The following is a 20,150-nucleotide window of genomic DNA, read 5'->3' as shown; positions in this document are numbered from 1 at the left end:
AAACACAGTGTCTCTAAACACGCTCTAGTCTGTCACGATAAGAATATGTCAGCTTTTACACTTACACCCATTGAATCCATACCCAAAGACGGCGGTGACCGTTTCCAAAAATTGCGTAAACGCGAAATGTATTGGATTTTTAAATTGAACAGTCTCCACCCAGCAGGGCTCAACGAAATGTTTGAAGATAATTTCTAACATACCACCACCAAATCCCCCTCTTTCTCTCCCCCACCGCGTACTGATAACCAATGGTTTGTCAAATTAACCTCAAAAGCCAACAATGAATTTTTAATCAATTAATCCATTATGTGTATATGTGTGTGTGTGTATGTATGTATGCATATGCATATGTGATTATATTATATTATATGCGTGTGTGTATGTTTCTCATATATATGTATATATAGATATATCCACAACCTATTTGTGATCGGTCATCAAATTATGTATCTATTATGATTCACTGACTTATGAATTCATTCATTCAATTGAAATGTTTTATCATTTTTTATTTTTATTTACTCATGTTTATATACTATATCTTAGATCTATGAGTCCTTAAACATATCCAATCTAGTATCTATTGGCCACCGCCGATTGTTATATAATATATATTATATATTTTATATTTCACTATATGGGCTCTTATCACTTATAATCCATGTATTCGTTTAAATTATTATTAACATTGAGCATATCCAATTCAATATGCCCCCCCCCCCTTCTTTCAACAAATTATATACTTCCTTTTCAGCATTCCATTCAAATTCTTTGATTAACACACCTCCCAAACATTCTAAACCTCATAACCTTCTTTTTTGTACCGGCACCCGATTCACTAACATAGCAGTGAATCGCCCCGTGCACTTAGATTCTATATGACGCCGCTATGCGGGACGCCATTTTCTTGGCTCCCCACAGGCTAGTGCGCATGCGCACAGCGCACATTCACCCGCCAATGCTGATAGACTCGCTGTCATATATACCAGCATGTGATCGCCTGGAGCGATCCTCACGCTTCTCCAGGGCTCGGTAAGTCACATCCCCTTACCCCATATAGTTCAAACAGGGACCCCTCATTATAAGAATAGGTTCATCTGTTAGTTAGTTATTCAACTACCTACCTTTGGCCATGTATTTTTGATCATTTATTTATTTATATAATTATTTTTGGTCATATACTTATAAAATTATCTATTTATTTATTTATTCAGTTATCTATATATCGATCCCATATCTCTTATTTCACTGATCTTACCTGATTCTTAAGTGCCACTTTATTTATTATTTACTATTTATTATGGATTTATTATGTTCTATATGTCATATATATCTTCTTGTTTTTTATTATACATTTCTCAATTACTAACCAATAATGAATGAAATAATTGATTATTACAGTCCCCCAATCTATGTATTTTTCCCCTATCTATTAGTATGGACTTACGTTTTTATATATTTTATATATTTTTTTATATATTTCTCATTTATCAATGATGCCCTATTGAGATCAGGTCACAGATTCCGTGTGACCTGGATTTTAACTTTTTATTTATTAGTTCTTTTATGCAATTACTTTCATATCATATCATGATCCATACCATATATTTTTAAACTGATTTATTCTCACCTATATTACCCCCTGCTATTCCTTCACCGATTACATCAACCAGTAGCCCCTTGTACCAATTCTTATTTTTTGTATGTATACTTTTGTTCTTTGTCAACTAACAGATCACTAATCCACTTGAAAAAGGGGACCACAGATCCCCGAAACGCGTTGTGTGTCTTCCGTGTACCTTTTATGATTTAAATAAAAAGAAAACCTATTGGAACCATCACCCGGTCTTGTTGTGCGCCACCCGCTCTTTACTTCCCTGCACCTATAATCCAGTAGCTGCTAGACGAAATGAGTCTTCTCTGTCAACTTGTAGGGTCTCTGAGGTCCATTAGGTTAGGTTAGTTGGTTTCCAGATAGCAGGTTTGCCTTTATCGGGGAGGCTTAATCTGCTATAGGCAGGGCCTTAGCCCACATGGATGTCACAGGGTTGGTTCACCACTACTTACCCAGTCTGACCCAGCTGTGCCTGGTTGTGGTTACGCTGTTTGCTGGACATATGTGTTGGGTTCTCATGCTTTTCTCAAGTTACTCCATGATAGTCCAGCATTTCCTCCATTGCACAGAGTCTGTCTTCTGTTTTATACTGCCTCCATGTGGTGAGGTAGAACTGGAATTTATTAATTTTTGTGTGCGTAGTGTCCTTTATACTGGTCCTTCCAAGAGTAGGGGACACCAGTTGCACAGACTGAATACAGTTGGCTATTTTATGAAGAATGATCAGAAAGTAGCCGTGCAGTATTTCAGCCAGGCATTATGCCTCTAATTTGGCAGTATAACTTTAAACTGGCCACTTTAAGGTTTAAGTCCTTTTCCTTTCCTTTTTACACCCTGTTTTATTACAGGAGATGCAAAGGTCTGATGCACTTTACATTCCCTGTAATAGAAGCAGTACAATCTAAGCCATCACTTTTATAATAGCAGGCTCTTTACTTAATGAGGGAAAACTTGAGAGTTAAGAAACTGAGCTGTTAACATGAATGAAAACATAGACACTAAAGAGCAAACATTGGAATGTAATGTAATTATATATTTACATGATAATTATCTTAAAGGGCTCTCACACAGTCATTTCTATATCACTGTGGAACCCGCAATTGCTTGTTGTTACTAATGTGTTTGTGAAAAGGGACCCTTCTTCTTGAATTATGAGAAAGATATTGCAATTATATATTAGTGCATTTATTGTTTTCTCAGTTGACATATACTTACGGTATATTAACAAGTAAATTTTAAATAAGCCTCGAGGCCAAGGGCATTACTACCACTGTAGTGTACCTTTTATCACATTTAAGTGATGCTACACAAAATGCTGCGACAGAAAACTGGCAAAGAAGCCCTGAGATAAACACAAATGCCTGGTGATCTGCCGGCACTTGCAATTACTTTCCCCTATACTCCAGTTCCCCGCCAGAGGGGTTTGGAGGGGTTTGGATGGGTGTGAATAATAATAATAATTCCATTATTTAGTGCACACAGATTACGCAGCGGTACACAGAGCTTGGCAAATCGGTCCCTGTCCCTAATGGGGCTCACAATCTAATCAACCTACCAGTATGTTTTAGAGTGTGGGAGGAAATCGGAGGACCTGGAGGAAACCCACGCAAAAACTGAGAGAACATACAAATTCTTTGCAAATGTTGACCCTGGGATTTAAACCAAGGTCTTCAGTGCTACAAGGCTGTATTGCTAACCACTAAACCACCGAGCTGCCCCTATGAAGGGAGGGGATGAGGCCAGCGTCAGACTGGGCAGGCCCGGGGCATTCCTGTCCCATGCCTGCACACAACTGCAGCGTATGTACGTTCAATAATGAAAGTTCATATGCTGCATAACATTTCTAAGTAAGGTAGGACCTGGAGTAAAAATAAGCTCTGTATAGACTTTACCCAATACCTAAAGATGCTAGAGCCTCATAATGTATCAGGCTATGTAGAAGGGTCGGCAACATTATCATACGCTGGCACTCCAATGTGTGCATTTGGAGGTGGCTACACCTCTACTTGATGTGGTATAAATAAAAAGGCACAGTTTGGCAATTCTTATGCATTTACCAACTCCAAGGCACACTGGGGGAGATTTCTTAAAGTGTTCCCCCTCAGACCAGTATGACTAGAACAATCTTCTGCTGCACCAGAATTATCACTGTGTTGAAGTATAAAGCTGGGGTAGTTTAAAACTGTCGAGTAACACTTATTACATATATTATTTTGTCTAGTTAACTGTGAAAATTTTTGGTGCACTGACTTACATTTTTTGCCACACTTTTAGATCAAAGACTATTCCTTCTTTTAAGAGACCACAGCCATTTTGTCACACTAGTCAGGAAAAGTGTCAAAAAATGGTCTAAAATCTTCGATAAATATGGCGTAGTGCAATTTTGGCAGTTTGTTTTTTGCACAATTAAAGCCAGAATTCTGGTGCAAACAAATCGATAAATCTCTCCTCCTGTGTATTGGCACCCTTAGGCCACAGACATACAAAGATTGTGTTTTAAGCTTTGATGTTCATAAGTATAACTTAATACTAAAAACTCATAAATCAACAGTGCAGATGATAATAGTAAACTTTTTAATATCATTTATTAAACAAAAATGCTCATGTGTCCTTCTTGTATCCCTCCCTTTCTTTTTGATCAGTTTTATCTAATAAACTGTTGTTTTAAAACAATTCCAATGTTGGATCTTTTACAATTATGGCACAAATGCAAGACATTTTAGGACTGCCAAAACAGTTCATATAATTGGCAAATTTATGAAAATTCATCTACTTGATACCTGTCCCAAAGTAGTAGGTCTGGACAGCAAAATGAATGTGACAAATGTGCATTTTTGCCCTGCTGTGATGGCAATGGGTGCACGGCGCCCTACGGGAGTGGTACGGTGGCACACACGTGCGGCACCGTACGGTTCCTTTGCCGGGAGATAGGACATGTCCTATCTTTCGCCGGAATACGGCGCTATGCGTCATATATTACTATGGGGAGGGGCGAGAGTGAGCAGCACTCATTCCCTCCTCCTCTCCCTGGCGTCAATGTATCGTGTGAATGTAGCCTAAGACTGTGGAAGGAGCAGCACTTCAGTGGTTAATGTGAAGTTATAAGATGTATCCATTGTTCACAGAACTACTTACAGCTACACTATGGAGCCATTTTTAAGCTCCCTCTCACTCAGCCCTATACATACATTAGACACACTGATATTATGATTTCCATTAGCATGCTCTAATTATCACAGCCTTACCTCCAATAATGAGGGTAATTCCAGCCACATAACAGATTTTTAACTTGATGTGTGATTCATCTGTAAGGAATTTGACACAGTCGAGCCCCAAGAGAAGGAAAATGAAGCCAAACCCTGCCAGAATATCTGCTGTTATCATGAGACCACGTGTCGCAACTAATTTCACTGGAAGAAACAGAAAAATAGGAGTATACATAGTTACTTTCCAGTTTGCATTGAATGATTGATGATTATGAAGAATAAAATTACGCTTTGTAATGAATAATAAATCTGGGCCATTTTATCTGTCTTACTTTATTGTTCTTTGAAAAAAAAAATGGTTGCAATTTATACTTCTCTGGTAATGTTTTGCAATACAGAAATTACAGTAAATTTGATGTGCGTTTGCCGAATTATGTTTAGAGCAATAGACTGGATCTGGGCCAGTGGTGATAGATGTAGGGATAAGATAACGGTTTATACTGTATCTTGTAGTTTTGGAGATTCAATATCTTTGTGGAATTATTATATAAGGGGCTCCAAGGCTAACATAAACTTTTAAGACATTAATAGCTAAAACAGTAAAAGGAAACAAGGTCAAAGGAACAGGAAATAAAATTATCAACACGATTCAAACAAAAAGTATATGATCTACACGCGGGTTAATCACATAAGCTTAGATTTCAAAATGTAGAAGAACAAAATAATTGTAGTTATCTGCAAGATAGGGGTAAAAACAGTTTTTTTAATTGAAAATTGTAAAAAAAATATATAAATATGTAAAAAAAAATGACTGGTTTCTTACTCTTAGTAGATTCAAGTGTCGGTGTGCCGGTGAGGGGAAATTTAAAACTGGTGTTCAAAACACCTTAATAGATCCCCCCGATTATTTTTAATTATCTATTGACTAAAAAGACCAACATTTGAACCTGTCAGACGTCTGTCACTTATCATGGTCTTATTTTTTTTTCAGTAACTTTTCTGGAATATTAATTGGTGCGGTTTGTGGCAATGGTTAAATATCAAACATATAGTCAGGGCCAGAACATGGACACAGAGGGTGATTGTCTTATATTTCTGCCACTATAAATCATTCATTACTTGTCATTAAGGTATCAAAATGACTCTCTGTGTCACATTATTGTAGCAGTTTTCCCACTTAATGGCCGTGATAGCTTTTTATTTAATGTTTTTTTTTTTCATTTGAATAAGTGTGTGTGTGTGTGGGGGGGGTATTTATTGTTGCAAATTTTACTCCCTTTCTTTTTTAAATTATTGTTGGACTAAATCGATTGGCTGGCAATATTAACCTAAAAGTCAAAAGAATACTGATAAATTCATGTAAAATGTCAAAGCATTTTCTACAAATCACATGAAAAGGTATAAAGCAAAAGGTGTAAAGTCCTTTCACCCACAACTCTGGGAGTGGGTTTAAAAAATTTCTCAAATGTCCAAATCAGGAGCATAACTACAGGGGTAGCAGCCATAGCAGCTGTTATGGGGCTCATAATGTCAGGTGGCTCTGGCATCTTGAGTACTGGGTATGTATACGTTGTGTGTGTGTGTGTGGTGTGCATATATTGTATGTGTGTCTATATGCTGTGTGTCCGTATATAGTATTTTATGTATGTGTGTATTTGCTGTATGTGTATATATGTGATGTGTATAAGCTGCATGAGTGTATATGGTACTGCTTATCTAATGTATGTATGTTTATGCTGTATGTGTGTATATGGTGTATGTATGCTGTATGTGTATATAAGTATAAATGTTTGTATATATGAGTGTAAAAATGTGTGTGATTGTAACTGTACAAATATCTAGATTTTTAAGGGGGAAAGAGAGCCGCATCCACAAGTCTGCAGTGGGGCCCTGCCTCTCCCATTTAGAACAATAAAAGTAGAACTGTAAATAAGCTCTTTTCCTCTTTTCTCCTCCAAAAATAAAACTGATTGAGTACTGATGTGACTATTGCCACATATACACCCCTATAGCTACAACATACGTATAGATAATTTTGTAACTAACACCTTTTATTTTTGGTTGATATCTACACTTGACAAATGTGAAAATAAAGGCTAATTAATCTTTTTGTGTGATTCTTAGAAATAATAGACGAGTGACAATTTATATATATTTTTTTGATCACGTCACCAACAAAAATTCCACTTTATGCTTAAAGAGGTATTCTCATTTTGGCAAATTAAAGGGGTGCTCCCATTTCAGCAAATTATTGTTATTGTTTTTATGATAAAAAGTTATACAATTTTTCAATATACTTTCTGTATCAATTTCTCATGATTTTCTAGATCTCTGCTTGCTGTGAGTCTATAGAAAGCTTCTATGTTTACAGCCAGTAGGAGGAAAACTGACCATGATCACACAGGTGCACGGCTCGTTAGTATCACAGAGAGTAATCAGAGGTGTGTGATATAATGAGCCGTGCACCTGTGTGACCATGGTCAGATTTCTGTCCACTAGTAGTAAACAGAAAATTTCCATAGAATACATAGATTAACACTCAGCAGAAATCTAAAAAACTGTAAAGAATTGATGCATAAAGTATATTGGTAAATTGTATAACTTTTTATAATAAAAAGAATGACATAAATTTTCTGTAATGAGAATACCCCTTTAATGTTATTGTTTGCATTATACATTTTTCCAATGTACTTCCTTACAGTTTTCTAGATCTCTGCTTGCTGTTGTCCTATAGAAAGCTATGTTTATGTCTATGTTTACGTCCAGTGGACAGAAATCTCACCATGGTCAGACAGGTGCATGGCTCATCATACCACACAGCTCTGATTTATCTATATCAATATAACGAGCCGTACACCTGTGTGACTATGGTCAGATTTCTCTCCACTGGAAATAAACAATGAGGCTTTCTATAGCAGGACAGCAAGCAGAGATCTAGAAAACCATGACAAATCGATAGAGAAAGTATAGGGGAAAATTGTATAACTTTTCATTAAACAAACAATAACATTTATTTGCTGATATGGGAATCCTTCACATTTTACAATGCGTAATTCTGAATAACAAATACAAAATAACACAAAAGGGCTGATTTATCAAGCTGTCTAGAAGTCAGAATATTCTTAGTTGCCTATGGCAACCAATTACAGCTCAGCTTTCATTTTACCAATGCTCATGAACAAAGGAGAGCTGTGATTGGTTGCCAGACGCAACTAAGAATATTCTGACTTTTAGACAGCTTTATAAATCTGCCCCAAAATTCTGTCTCTAAAGAAGAACCTTGTAAATTGTTAAGTTCAAGGGGTACAATACTCACTGATATATAGTAGAGACAGGGTATCGTTTATAAGGCTATCAATCTGACTCTAAGAAGGGGAATATTAAAAAGTTGTAATTGTATATTTAGGAAATTTTGATATAAAAGTTAGTGTATGAACATATTATACCTTACTGGTAGAAAAAAACACACTATAAATGATCTAATATACATTAGACCAGCAGTCTGTTCAACCACAAAGCAATTTTCACTGTGGTTTAGAACATCACTGAATTCTCTGAAGAACACAAATTGGTTGGGTTAATTCATTGATCTGTCAGTCAGTGGATCTGGCATTCAGTGGAATTACATGCCCGATGTAAATAAAATTTGAAGTCACCTCTGATTATGATGGAGTGGCTTTGTAATTGAGAACCTTAATACAGTCAAGCCCATTACAGCAGATTGATTTGAAGAAGTGCAGTTTGTGGCGATGTAAATTAAATCGTACAAGATCTTCAATTTCAATTTGGAAAGTGGATCTGTTGTCTAATTAACTATTCTTGATACCTCGTCTGTTTATAGAAGTGACGTATGTACAAACTGTGATAGATTTTCTGCTTGGTTAGGCCAGACGTTTAATAAAATATGGACTCTTTCATAACAATATGAGCAAAGATGTATTATTTATGTAGTGTTTTATAAAACATATAATGTACCATATTTTTTGTACTATAAGACGCACTTTTTAGCAAGAAAAAATCTTGATAAAAAGTCCCTGCGTCTTATAGACTGAAGGTCAGGAGGATCCAGCACTGCCACACCCTCCTGACCGCTGTAATGGAGATCAGATGATGCCCTGAAATAGCACTTCATCCGATCTCCCAGAGTGTGTGTGTGTATTCATGTGTAGAGTAGTTCCCAGAGTGTTCCTTATGTGTGTATAGCAGGGCTGTGTATGTATTCATGTGTATATTACTTCCCAGTGTGTTCCTTATATGTGCATAGCACAGCTGTGTGTGTATTCATGTGTAAAGTAGGTCCCACTGTGTTCCTTATATGTGTATATAGCAGAGCTGTGTTTATTCATGTGTGCAGTACATCCCAGAGTGTTCCTTATATGTGTATAGTAGAGCTGTGTGTGTCTTCATGTGTGTAGTACTTCCCAGAGAGTTCCTTATATGAGTATAGCAGAGCAGTGTGTATATTCATGTGTAGCACTTCCCAGTGTGTTCCTTATATCTGTATAGTAGAGCTGTGTATGTATTCATGTGTGCAGTACTTCCCAGAGTGTTCCTTATGTGTCTATAGTAGAGCTGTGTATGTATTCATGTGTGTAGTACTTCCCAGAGTGTTCCTTATATGCGTATAGCATAGCTGTGTATGTATTCATGTGTGTAGCACTTCCCAGAGTGTTCCTTATATGTGTATAGCAGAGCAGTGTGTGTATTCATGTGTGTAGCACTTCCCAGAGTGTTCCTTATATGTGTATAGCAGAGCAGTGTGTGTATTCATGTGTGTAGCACTTCCCAGAGTGTTCCTTATATGTGTATAGCAGAGCTGTGTGTGTCTTCATGTGTGTAGTACTTCCCAGAGAGTTCCTTATATGAGTATAGCAGAGCAGTGTGTATATTCATGTGTGTAGCACTTCCCAGTGTGTTCCTTATATCTGTATAGTAGAGCTGTGTATGTATTCATGTGTGCAGTACTTCCCAGAGTGTTCCTTATGTGTCTATAGTAGAGCTGTGTATGTATTCATGTGTGTAGTACTTCCCAGAGTGTTCCTTATATGTGTATAGCATAGCTGTGTATGTATTCATGTGTGTAGCACTTCCCAGAGTGTTCCTTATATGTGTATAGCAGAGCAGTGTGTGTATTCATGTGTGTAGCACTTCCCAGAGTGTTCCTTATATGTGTATAGCAGAGCCGTGTGTGTATTCATGTGTGTAGTACTTCCCAGAGTGTTCCTTATATGTGTATAGCAGAGCTGTGTATGTATTCATGTGTGTAGTACTTCCCAGAGTGTTCCTTATATGTGTATAGCAGAGCAGTGTGTGTATTCATGTGTGTAGCACTTCCCAGTGTGTTCCTTATATCTGTATAGTAGATGGTGTATGTATTCATATGTATAGTAGCGTCAGTGTGTGTGTATGTTGCAGTGCCCTCTGTGTATAGTAGTGTTCAGTGTATGCAGCAGTGGTAAGTGTGTTCCTATTTCTGTTTGTCTGTGTATCGATGAGCTGTGTGTGTGTAAATATATGGGTGTAGCAGTGCTGTATGTGCTGTGCTTTAGGGCTACCAACAGGGATATTTTAATTGGTTTAAAGTAAATTTTTCTTTTTTTGGAAGGCTAAATCTGGGTTGCGCCTTATAGTAAGGAGCATCTTAGAGTCCAAAAAATACGGTACATTAATTTTACCAACAGAATTATTTATGAACTGGTACTTTTGGCATGGTTGTGGCAAAGGTAAGAGGTGTGGTCGACATGTTAATACATTTTGTACATGGTGCACTCATCCTTGATTTAAACCCCATTCGCCCACCACGCTGGATACATCAAGAGGCACTGACCACCCTGATATATCTCACATAATTTTTAGTAAATATGGAAGTAAGGAGTACAACTGTGAAAAGACATATGTGCAATGATGTTTAAATGTTGGCATAGTCAGTCCATTATAGTACTGTACTGTAGCTCCATATTTTTTATAGTGTGGTTTTAAATACTGTACTATTGATTTGAGCAAAACTACTAAAGTAAAAACTAGCAAATGATCTATACCAAGGCTATACATACATGGGTGTTCTGCATATATGGAGTCATATTCATCACAGGTTGTGATTCCATCAAATACGTTGGTGACACATTCCCACCAAAGACCACGGCATTTGGTACTCACCTATAACAAAAGTATAACATGCCTTTAATATGTCAACTTTTTGCTTTCATGTGTCGTAAATGAAAAACAAAGATTGATATATTCTGTTGATATTAACCTGTGGAATAACCTGCCTCAGGAGCTGGTCCCATTAGGGACAGCAGAGACCTCCAAAAGGGTTGATGTTTATTTTATTATATAGAATTGTGTTCCCTTACATCCAACTTGATGGACATATGTCTTTTTGTAACTATAATGTAAATATATAGTTTTAAGGTCATCTTTAGGTTGATAGTCACAGGTACAGTGCTTTCTATTTACCCCTAACCTGTGTTGTGGTCCAAGTACAGGCGGTCCCTAACTTAAGGACACCCGACTTAAAGACAACCCATAGTTACAGACAGACCCCTTTGACCTCTGGTGAAGCTTTCTGAATGCTTTACTATAGTCCCAGATTGCAATAATCATCTGTAAGATGTCTGTAATGAAGCTTTACTGATAATCCTTGGTCCCATTTCAGCAAAAAATGTTTAAACTTCAAATGTCACTGGGGCCAAATTTTTTTTTGTCTGGATCTACAATTATAAAAGATACAGTTTCAACTTACATACAAATTCAACTTAAGAACAAACCTCCGGACACTATCTTGTACGTAACCCGCGGACTGCCTGTATAACACAGGCATCCTGGAGCCAACTTGGTGGTCAGTGCAAGGGTAACCATAAAAAGGGTAAAAATCATTCCCCAAGCTCCAGTTCCAGCATTGAAGTGGTCTTCTATTCTTCAGAGATGCCATCTAGGTAAGTGGGAGTCGAGGTAAGTGAGTGTCAACAGATGCGGGCAAGTGACGCAAAGCAAATAATGTTAAGGGTAACACTGAGGCCAATATTTGACCCAACACTTCCTGCCCTGAAGAAAGGGAGATCGCTGAGCCACTGGAACTGGTAGGCAGAGAAAGGTAAGTGCACTATAGGGTTGATTAAGATTCCTGGAGAAACCCTTTGATGTTGCATGACCATCTTTTTAAAATAACAAGATTTATTAACATTCTTTAACAAAATATCTGTATTTTTTATGTGAACCCACAGTGTGTATATTGTAGATTGAAGCTTTTAAAGGGTTTTTCTAGAAAATTTTTACTACATAGATATGGTTTTTATTGGAAATTGTCCAATAAAATATCCAGGCATGGAGTACTTTATAAAGGTATCATGTATGACCCAATAAATAGCAATGAACTCAAGCCCCTGTGTGAATCCGAAACAGTTTTATAAATTGATTTATATATTTAGCCATGTTGTTGTGTCACTTTATTTATGAGCAGCATCAATTATTCTCATAAACCTTATATATTGCCTATATGACCACCAGACTCAAGTTAACCTTTTATAACATTTATTGTAAATCATATACATTCTTTGTAATTATAATTTTTACAATGTCTTTAAATATTAATCTGCCAGTAGCAGGTTTTTAATACTAATTCAGAAACAGCGGTGGCCATGATGGAAAAATATGCAACAAGCAGCGCAGGCCTGTGTTTTAATATGCATCCTGTTGCTAGATATTCTTCATAATGACTGTGCGGCCTGACTACTACACATTTTATAAATCCCTTCATAGCGGGTGTATTAAATAATGTCTCCCCGGTGGACCATGTTACTCCATATAATCAATATTCATATTGCTTACTGCAGCAAATGAGCACATTCTAATCCTGGCACCTCAACGAGATTAGTGCTGGAAATATAATAGGAAACTGGCAGAATACATCGGTGGCTGAACATTCTGAAAACTTCTTTCCACCCTCCAGAGATGTGATGTAGTTCTATAACTCAGCAGGAGCTGTGCAGCTATGGGTCATTTACCTGCATGTACAAAGTAAAAAGTCTCTGAGGTCATTCGGCAGGGAAGGAAACCCACTCTATCACACATTAATGCCTGGGGCCTGTACTTGGAGGGATTTGGAACAGCTTTGACTCCCAGATACGTGAGAAAATTAGCTGTCATTAACTAGGAAACCTGTTAATGAGGCTGTTACACCCAATACCTTGCAAAGGTGCCTTTGTCTATAGCAGGAAAGGTTATTATTTTGTTCTACTCTACTATAATATACTATGTTATTACCTATAAAGTTTAAATCATCATTATTATTCCACAATGCATGCTTTAGAATACCCAATCATTCTGGATCTTTAACTGAATTTAAAAGAATTAGTTCTGTTGTCATTGCAGACATGGGTAATATCATTAGTAGTAACAAGACTAGTACAATTTTTGGATAAAGCCTTAGACCCTGTTATTCTCAGACTATATTTCTTCTGTTGATCTCCTGCTAATAAGCTTTAGATGTGTCTTCCCCATTGGCTTAGAGGATCATCAGATTTAAAATGATTGACAAGGAAATTTTATTGTACATTATGTCCTATTCTAAAATAGAACAAACCATGAGTTGTATTAAAAATGCAGACCATTATTCAATAGGCATGTATGTAACACTAGTCCTGCTGAATTCATCTTCATTCATGTTCGTATTTTACAGACAATCCTCAATATTGGTCCATTACTAATTGTCGAAATAAACTAGGGTTTGTTACAGAGACTTAAGTTACTGCACTCCAATGCCCGATGTCTACCCGGTCCCCAACTAAATGTACTTGTCTTCTCATATTGGAACTCCACATTGGCCCTGTAAGGATCTGGAGCCTTTGTACCCCCCATAAAACACCCTGATTTGTTTCCCGTTGGAACAGTAATGGCAAAACCTTTAATTTTATAGGTGGATATGAACTGCAATAAGATATACAGCAGTGTTATTTTGACATGTGATCTCATATTTTTGCTGAATTTTAAAGCTAAGTTTCACTAAGAAAACATAGTTCAGCATTCTTTGATTATTATGATATCCTTTGAAAGCACTGATGTACAGTATGGATAAATAAATGAAGACCGGGAGAGCAGGACCTCCTGATTTTATTTACCTTACAAAATACCCATGCTCCTTCATGGTTTAACCCTTTCTTATAAAGAAATTCTACTGTGCAGGGATACTTAACTTTGCATACAGTATATTTGCTTTATATGCATACATGGTTTCTGAACGATCTTAAAAGTATCTATTTTTGTAGAACTTCATTTTGTGAACTGTTCAGCAGACTGAAGAACAGAAACTATGTGTTAAAGTGTCCTACAAGCAGTAAAAAAAGTCTGAGTAATAATAATAACAATCTTTATTTATATAGTGCCATCAAATTGCGCAGCGCTTTACAAGCTACACTTTGTAAAGACTTTACAAATATCTGTAGAGAGAAGTTATTTTAGATTTCTAATTGTAATGGATAGGAGGAAGCCAAAAAAAATTTACAGGAAGAGTTGCCCAGGACACACGTCAGCAGCCTGGGGTCGCAGTACCCTTTGTCTGTCATTTTAAGATGAATCCAATAAAGGAAGTCATTATTTTTATTTTCCGGTGCTGGAACCATTTTTTACCTATCCTCATACAAGTTTTCAGAGATGCAATCCAGGCAGCATTGGTCACAAGAATTGGAAGTCTATTAATAAGAACCCAGCTGCGGGAGGTTTTTTGTTTTTTGAAGTTTTTTCATGACAGTATGAAAATAGCCTAACTCTGTATCAATCAGCTAAAGTTTATATTGGTTAAACCCTGTGCAGAAAACTGAACATTCTACTTACTTTTTGAGGCCTTTTTGGAAATAATGAAAAAAAACTTGTATAAACCTTATGGATTAAAATTGAGCTTTCTTTTGGCTTTTGCAGAGAATATATTAAGCAGGAATGGAACATGTTTAATAAGAAAGCTACTCAAATATGTGCTATCAATAATTTTGATTCAAGTTTAAATGCATGTCAATACTTTTCATACGCGAGATATAACATAATTATGCTGATAAACAGGATATGGGTTTTATTACTTCGTTGTTCAGGACTATATAGCTCATGGGACAAAGACTGAATAGACTTCAATCTATTCTAAAGGACAGAAATTGAATGCACATCATTATTGCATTTCCTGGCAGTATGTATTTAGAGAATATTGTATCCACTACCCACCACTTACTGAGCTATATAAAGAATTACTATTCAATGAAAATCCTACAGGGTAATTCTTGTATTAGAGGAGAATTATTATGTCTTACCTCCAGAGAGTCATCTGCATTCTGCATCCAACAGTCAGTCCAAGTTGCCACAATTAGAAACCCAGCAGACACAAAAGCAAGAAAAAATCCTATGTATTGGGACAGGTTCCTCACCATGCCAAGACCGGCACTTGAGGTGTCCATACCATCAGTCTACATACATCCGGAAAAGTGGAAAATTGGCCTTTTAAAATGCGAGATAATGCTTAGGTTAAACGATTTAAGTGCCTAATAGTAGATGGAGGTAAGATAAAAGATTGATTCTAGGATAAAGATTTAAGAGGCTCTACTACAGAGTTAAAGATATAGGCTATTAGACAAAAAACAGTCGCCGTAGTCATGTGATGTTGAGTTTGAAAAGAAAATAGAAGTATAGTTCACATTGAACCACAGATATTTAGGCATAGGGGAGTAGGATGGGGGATATGTAAAAGAAAGACATTTACATCAGTAAGATCAGTTAATTATTGACTGGGATTGCTTCACAGCTCTACTGAGTTTTTTAGGTCCATGACAATGTGAATTTACTTACTGAATGTTTTCAGAAAAAAACATGAAATATTCCTGACCTATATCTGTCAGTTTAAGGAGAGACCCAATGGGGGAAACTGAATAAAACCGGAGGACCATCTAGACTAGAAAGAAGGACACCAGGTGTTTTCATTATTTTTTACTAATGTATGGTCAAGTTTGCATTAAGTTTTAATAGCTGCTTAAAAATAAATGATTAAAGGTGTTTACCACTTTACCTCATGTTTTTGTAATGTGTCTGTGTGAGTGTATATGGGGGAGGGCAGGGGATCAGTAAATTTACCAATATATATATATGTACCAATATGTACCAATATATATCTATGTAAATTGAAGCCTCCTGTCTTTTACCTCATCAGCCAGATATTCCTGTCCATAAAATGGCCACAGATGCGGGGGCATGTGATCTCTAACTCTCCATGAGAAATCATTCATTATAGTATTCATGAATATAAGATAAAGGTCTTGGAGTCTTGTTACACTACTGCAAAAACAAGGTATTTTTGCTGCAGAACTATCCACACTATTTCCATCATGGTGATTTAGATTCAGGAATAACTTCCCATTAATAAGGGATTATCTCATCAGAATAGTCATTGTGCTGAAACAGGAATATATAACTTTGGCCTATCACAACTTTTGATGATGGTTTATAAAACTGTACTTGTAGGCAGTGGCGTAACTACCACCGTAGCAGCCATAGCAGCTGCTACGGGGCCCGGGCGCTCCATGGGCCCGATCATGCTGAGGCACCCAAGTTTCCACACAAATCAAAAGAGTGAAAGATGTGCTGTGCTGCATAGTATGTGATACAGCACAGCACGACCTCCATTCTTTTAATATTAAGGGTCCCTTACAAACTTTCTGAGCAGTGGGACTGAGCTCCGCTGAGTGCAGGAATATGAGGGAGGGGGCGGGGCAGAGGACGGCAGCTCAGCAGGACCAGAAAGCTTTCTCTGCCTGCCTCATGGGAGAGCCTAGCTGCTAGTCTGCTGTATTCTTATTTATGTGGCCTTTTTACCTCATGGGAGAGAAGATGCACAGTTAAGAAGAGCTGCAATAAGAAGAATGCTGGACAGAGCTTACAAGGAAAGTCAGTGTATGCAAATATGCAGGGTGTAGAAATGTGTGTGTGTGTGTATACAGCAGTGTGTACCTGTGTGTGTATACAGCAGTGTGTATCTGTGTGTGTATACAGCAGTGTGTACCTGTGTGTGTATACAGCAGTGTGTACCTGTGTGTGTATACAGCAGTGTGTACCTGTGTGTGTATACAGCAGTGTGTACCTGTGTGTGTATACAGCAGTGTGTACCTGTGTGTGTATACAGCAGTGTGTACCTGTGTGTATACAGCAGTGTGTATCTGTGTGTGTATATAGCAGTGTGTACCTGTGTGTGTATACAGCAGTGTGTACCTGTGTGTGTATACAGCAGTGTGTACCTGTGTGTGTATACAGCAGTGTGTACCTGTGTGTGTATACAGCAGTGTGTACCTGTGTGTATATAGCAGTGTGTATCTGTGTGTGTATATAGCAGTGTATACCTGTGTATATAGCAGTGTGTATCTGTGTGTGTATATAGCAGTGTATACCTGTGTGTATATAGCAGTGTGTATCTGTGTGTGTATATAGCAGTGTGTACCTGTGTGTGTATACAGCAGTGTGTACCTGTGTGTGTATACAGCAGTGTGTACCTGTGTGTGTATACAGCAGTGTGTACCTGTGTGTATACAGCAGTGTGTACCTGTGTGTGTATATAGCAGTGTGTACCTGTGTGTGTATACAGCAGTGTGTATCTGTGTGTGTATATAGCAGTGTGTACCTGTGTGTGTATACAGCAGTGTGTATCTGTGTGTGTATATAGCAGTGTGTATCTGTGTGTGTATATAGCAGTGTATACCTGTGTATATAGCAGTGTGTATCTGTGTGTGTATATAGCAGTGTATACCTGTGTGTATATAGCAGTGTGTATCTGTGTGTGTATATAGCAGTGTATACCTGTGTGTGTATATAGTAGTGTGTGCATGTGTGTGTATATAGCAGTGTGTGCATGTGCGTGTTTATAGCAGTGTATACCTGTGTGTATTTAGCAGTGTGTATCTGTGTGTGTATATAGCAGTATGTGTATATAGCAGTGTGTGCATGTGTGTGTGTGCATATAGAAGTGTATACCTGTGTGTATATAGCAGTGTGTACCTGTGTGTGTATATAGCAGTGTGTACCTGTGTGTGTATATAGCAGTGTGTACCTGTATGTTTATAAAGCAGTGTGTGTATATAGCAGTGTGTACCTGTGTATGTATATAGCAGTGTGTATCTGTGTGTGTATATAGCAGGGTGTGTGTACCTGTGTGTGTGTACCTGTGTGTGTGTGTACCTGTGTGTATATAGCAGTGTGTACCTATATGTTTATATAGCAGTGTGTACCTGTGTGTGTGTATATAGCAGTGTGTACCTGTGTGTGTGTGTGTACCTATGTGTGTATACAGCAGTGTGTGTATATAGAAGTGTGTGTATATAGCAGTGTGTACCTGTGTGTGTATATAGCAGTGTGTACCTGTGTGTGTATATAGCAGTGTGTGAATATAGCAGTGTGTACCTGTGTGTGTGTGTATCTGTGTGTGTATATAGCAGTGTGTACCTGTGTGTGTATACAGCAGTGTGTATCTGTGTGTGTATATAGCAGTGTGTATCTGTGTGTGTATATAGCAGTGTATACCTGTGTATATAGCAGTGTGTATCTGTGTGTGTATATAGCAGTGTATACCTGTGTGTATATAGCAGTGTGTATCTGTGTGTGTATATAGCAGTGTATACCTGTGTGTGTATATAGCAGTGTGTGCATGTGTGTGTATATAGCAGTGTGTGCATGTGCGTGTTTATAGCAGTGTATACCTGTGTGTATTTAGCAGTGTGTATCTGTGTGTGTATATAGCAGTATGTGTATATAGCAGTGTGTGCATGTGTGTGTGTGCATATAGAAGTGTATACCTGTGTGTATATAGCAGTGTGTACCTGTGTGTGTATATAGCAGTGTGTACCTGTGTGTGTATATAGCAGTGTGTACCTGTATGTTTATAAAGCAGTGTGTGTATATAGCAGTGTGTACCTGTGTGTGTATATAGCAGTGTGTATCTGTGTGTGTATATAGCAGTGTGTGTGTACCTGTGTGTGTGTACCTGTGTGTGTGTGTACCTGTGTATATATAGCAGTGTGTACCTATATGTTTATATAGCAGTGTGTACCTGTGTGTGTGTATATAGCAGTGTGTACCTGTGTGTGTGTGTGTACCTATGTGTGTATACAGCAGTGTGTGTATATAGAAGTGTGTGTATATAGCAGTGTGTACCTGTGTGTGTATATAGCAGTGTGTACCTGTGTGTGTATATAGCAGTGTGTACCTGTGTGTGTATATAGCAGTGTGTGAATATAGCAGTGTGTACCTGTGTGTGTGTGTGTACCTGTGTGTGTGTACCTGTGTGTATATAGCAGTGTGTGTATATAGCAGTGTGTGTATATAGCAGTGTGTACGTGTGTGTATATAGCAGTGTGTACATGTGTTTATGATTGTATATATGTGTGTATAAATATAAAGTGCCTACATATGTGTGTATGAATATATGTGTATATAAATTAAAGGGAAACAACCCAGAAATATAAACATAACACAACATATACATATCTTACATGTTTCTTTAAAACCTTAAAATGTTTTTTGGAGCCTTGTTTAATTTTTCTTTTTCCAGTTACATAGCATTGGCAACCTTTCTGTAGTATAGGCAATCATACAGCGCTTTTCATTGTATAGTGGTGGTCCAGGGCGGCAACAGACTCAGCTACTTTAGTATCCCTGCACCATCACTACGCAATGGACAGCACTATCAGCTTCTGTCTCTGTCTTTTGCGTAGTAAAGCTGCTGCTCTCCTCTGATCAGTGGTTCCAGGTGTTACTACAAAGACTTGTTAATATTTTGTGGATACAAAAACTTTGCTAAACATATATTTTAAGGTTTTGCAGCAACATGCAAAAACCTTATATTGGTACATTGGGGGTGAGGGAGAGACTAAGAACTCAGGTACGGTTAATAAATTTAGTTACAGTGGTGAATGTCATGGTTAAGATGAAGGGGGCCCCATTCAGAATTTTGCTATGGGGCTCAGCCTTTGCTAGTTACGCCTCTGCTTGTAGGAATCAGACTGACATGCTAACTGGATCTAAAAACAAGTTGTAATTGTTCAGGAAGCAATTCAATGGCCCACATTGTATTAAAAACAATGCAAGCTGCACTATGTGCCTGTGTAGTGTGCAGAAGGCGCCTGATTCATGATTTGTGGCGCACGTTGTTCCTGAATATGGCACCCCCTGCAGTGCTCCGCAAGAGTGCACCATTTTTTTTGGTGCACCTTTAACATAGCACACGACCTGTCAGACTTTGCATGATAAATGTGGCGCACAGTCCGACTATGCACCAGTACGCCCATTTCAGTGCAGAATTTTGTGTTGAG

The 20,150-nt window shown here is 37.7% G+C and overlaps 1 protein-coding gene across 1 annotated transcript in view; it reads right to left on the bottom strand.

Annotated features, from left to right (window-relative positions):
• CLDN16 (claudin 16) overlaps positions 1–15,275 on the bottom strand; it is a 31,494-nt gene extending 16,219 nt beyond the window's left edge. Inside the window, exons 1-3 of the mRNA XM_072139565.1 lie at positions 15,117–15,275; positions 10,878–10,980; positions 4,864–5,028 (exon numbers count right to left, since the gene is read on the bottom strand). Of these exons, the coding sequence (XP_071995666.1) occupies positions 4,864–5,028; positions 10,878–10,980; positions 15,117–15,260 (412 nt within the window). The 5' untranslated portion in view covers positions 15,261–15,275. The remainder of the gene's footprint in view (positions 1–4,863; positions 5,029–10,877; positions 10,981–15,116) is intronic.
• Positions 15,276–20,150: the final 4,875 nt, after the last annotated feature.

The sequence above is a fragment of the Engystomops pustulosus genome, chromosome 3 (genome assembly GCF_040894005.1).
Source record: "Engystomops pustulosus chromosome 3, aEngPut4.maternal, whole genome shotgun sequence".
In the NCBI taxonomy this organism is placed as follows: domain Eukaryota; kingdom Metazoa; phylum Chordata; class Amphibia; order Anura; family Leptodactylidae; genus Engystomops; species Engystomops pustulosus.
This window is presented reverse-complemented; position numbering and strand designations above follow the sequence as displayed.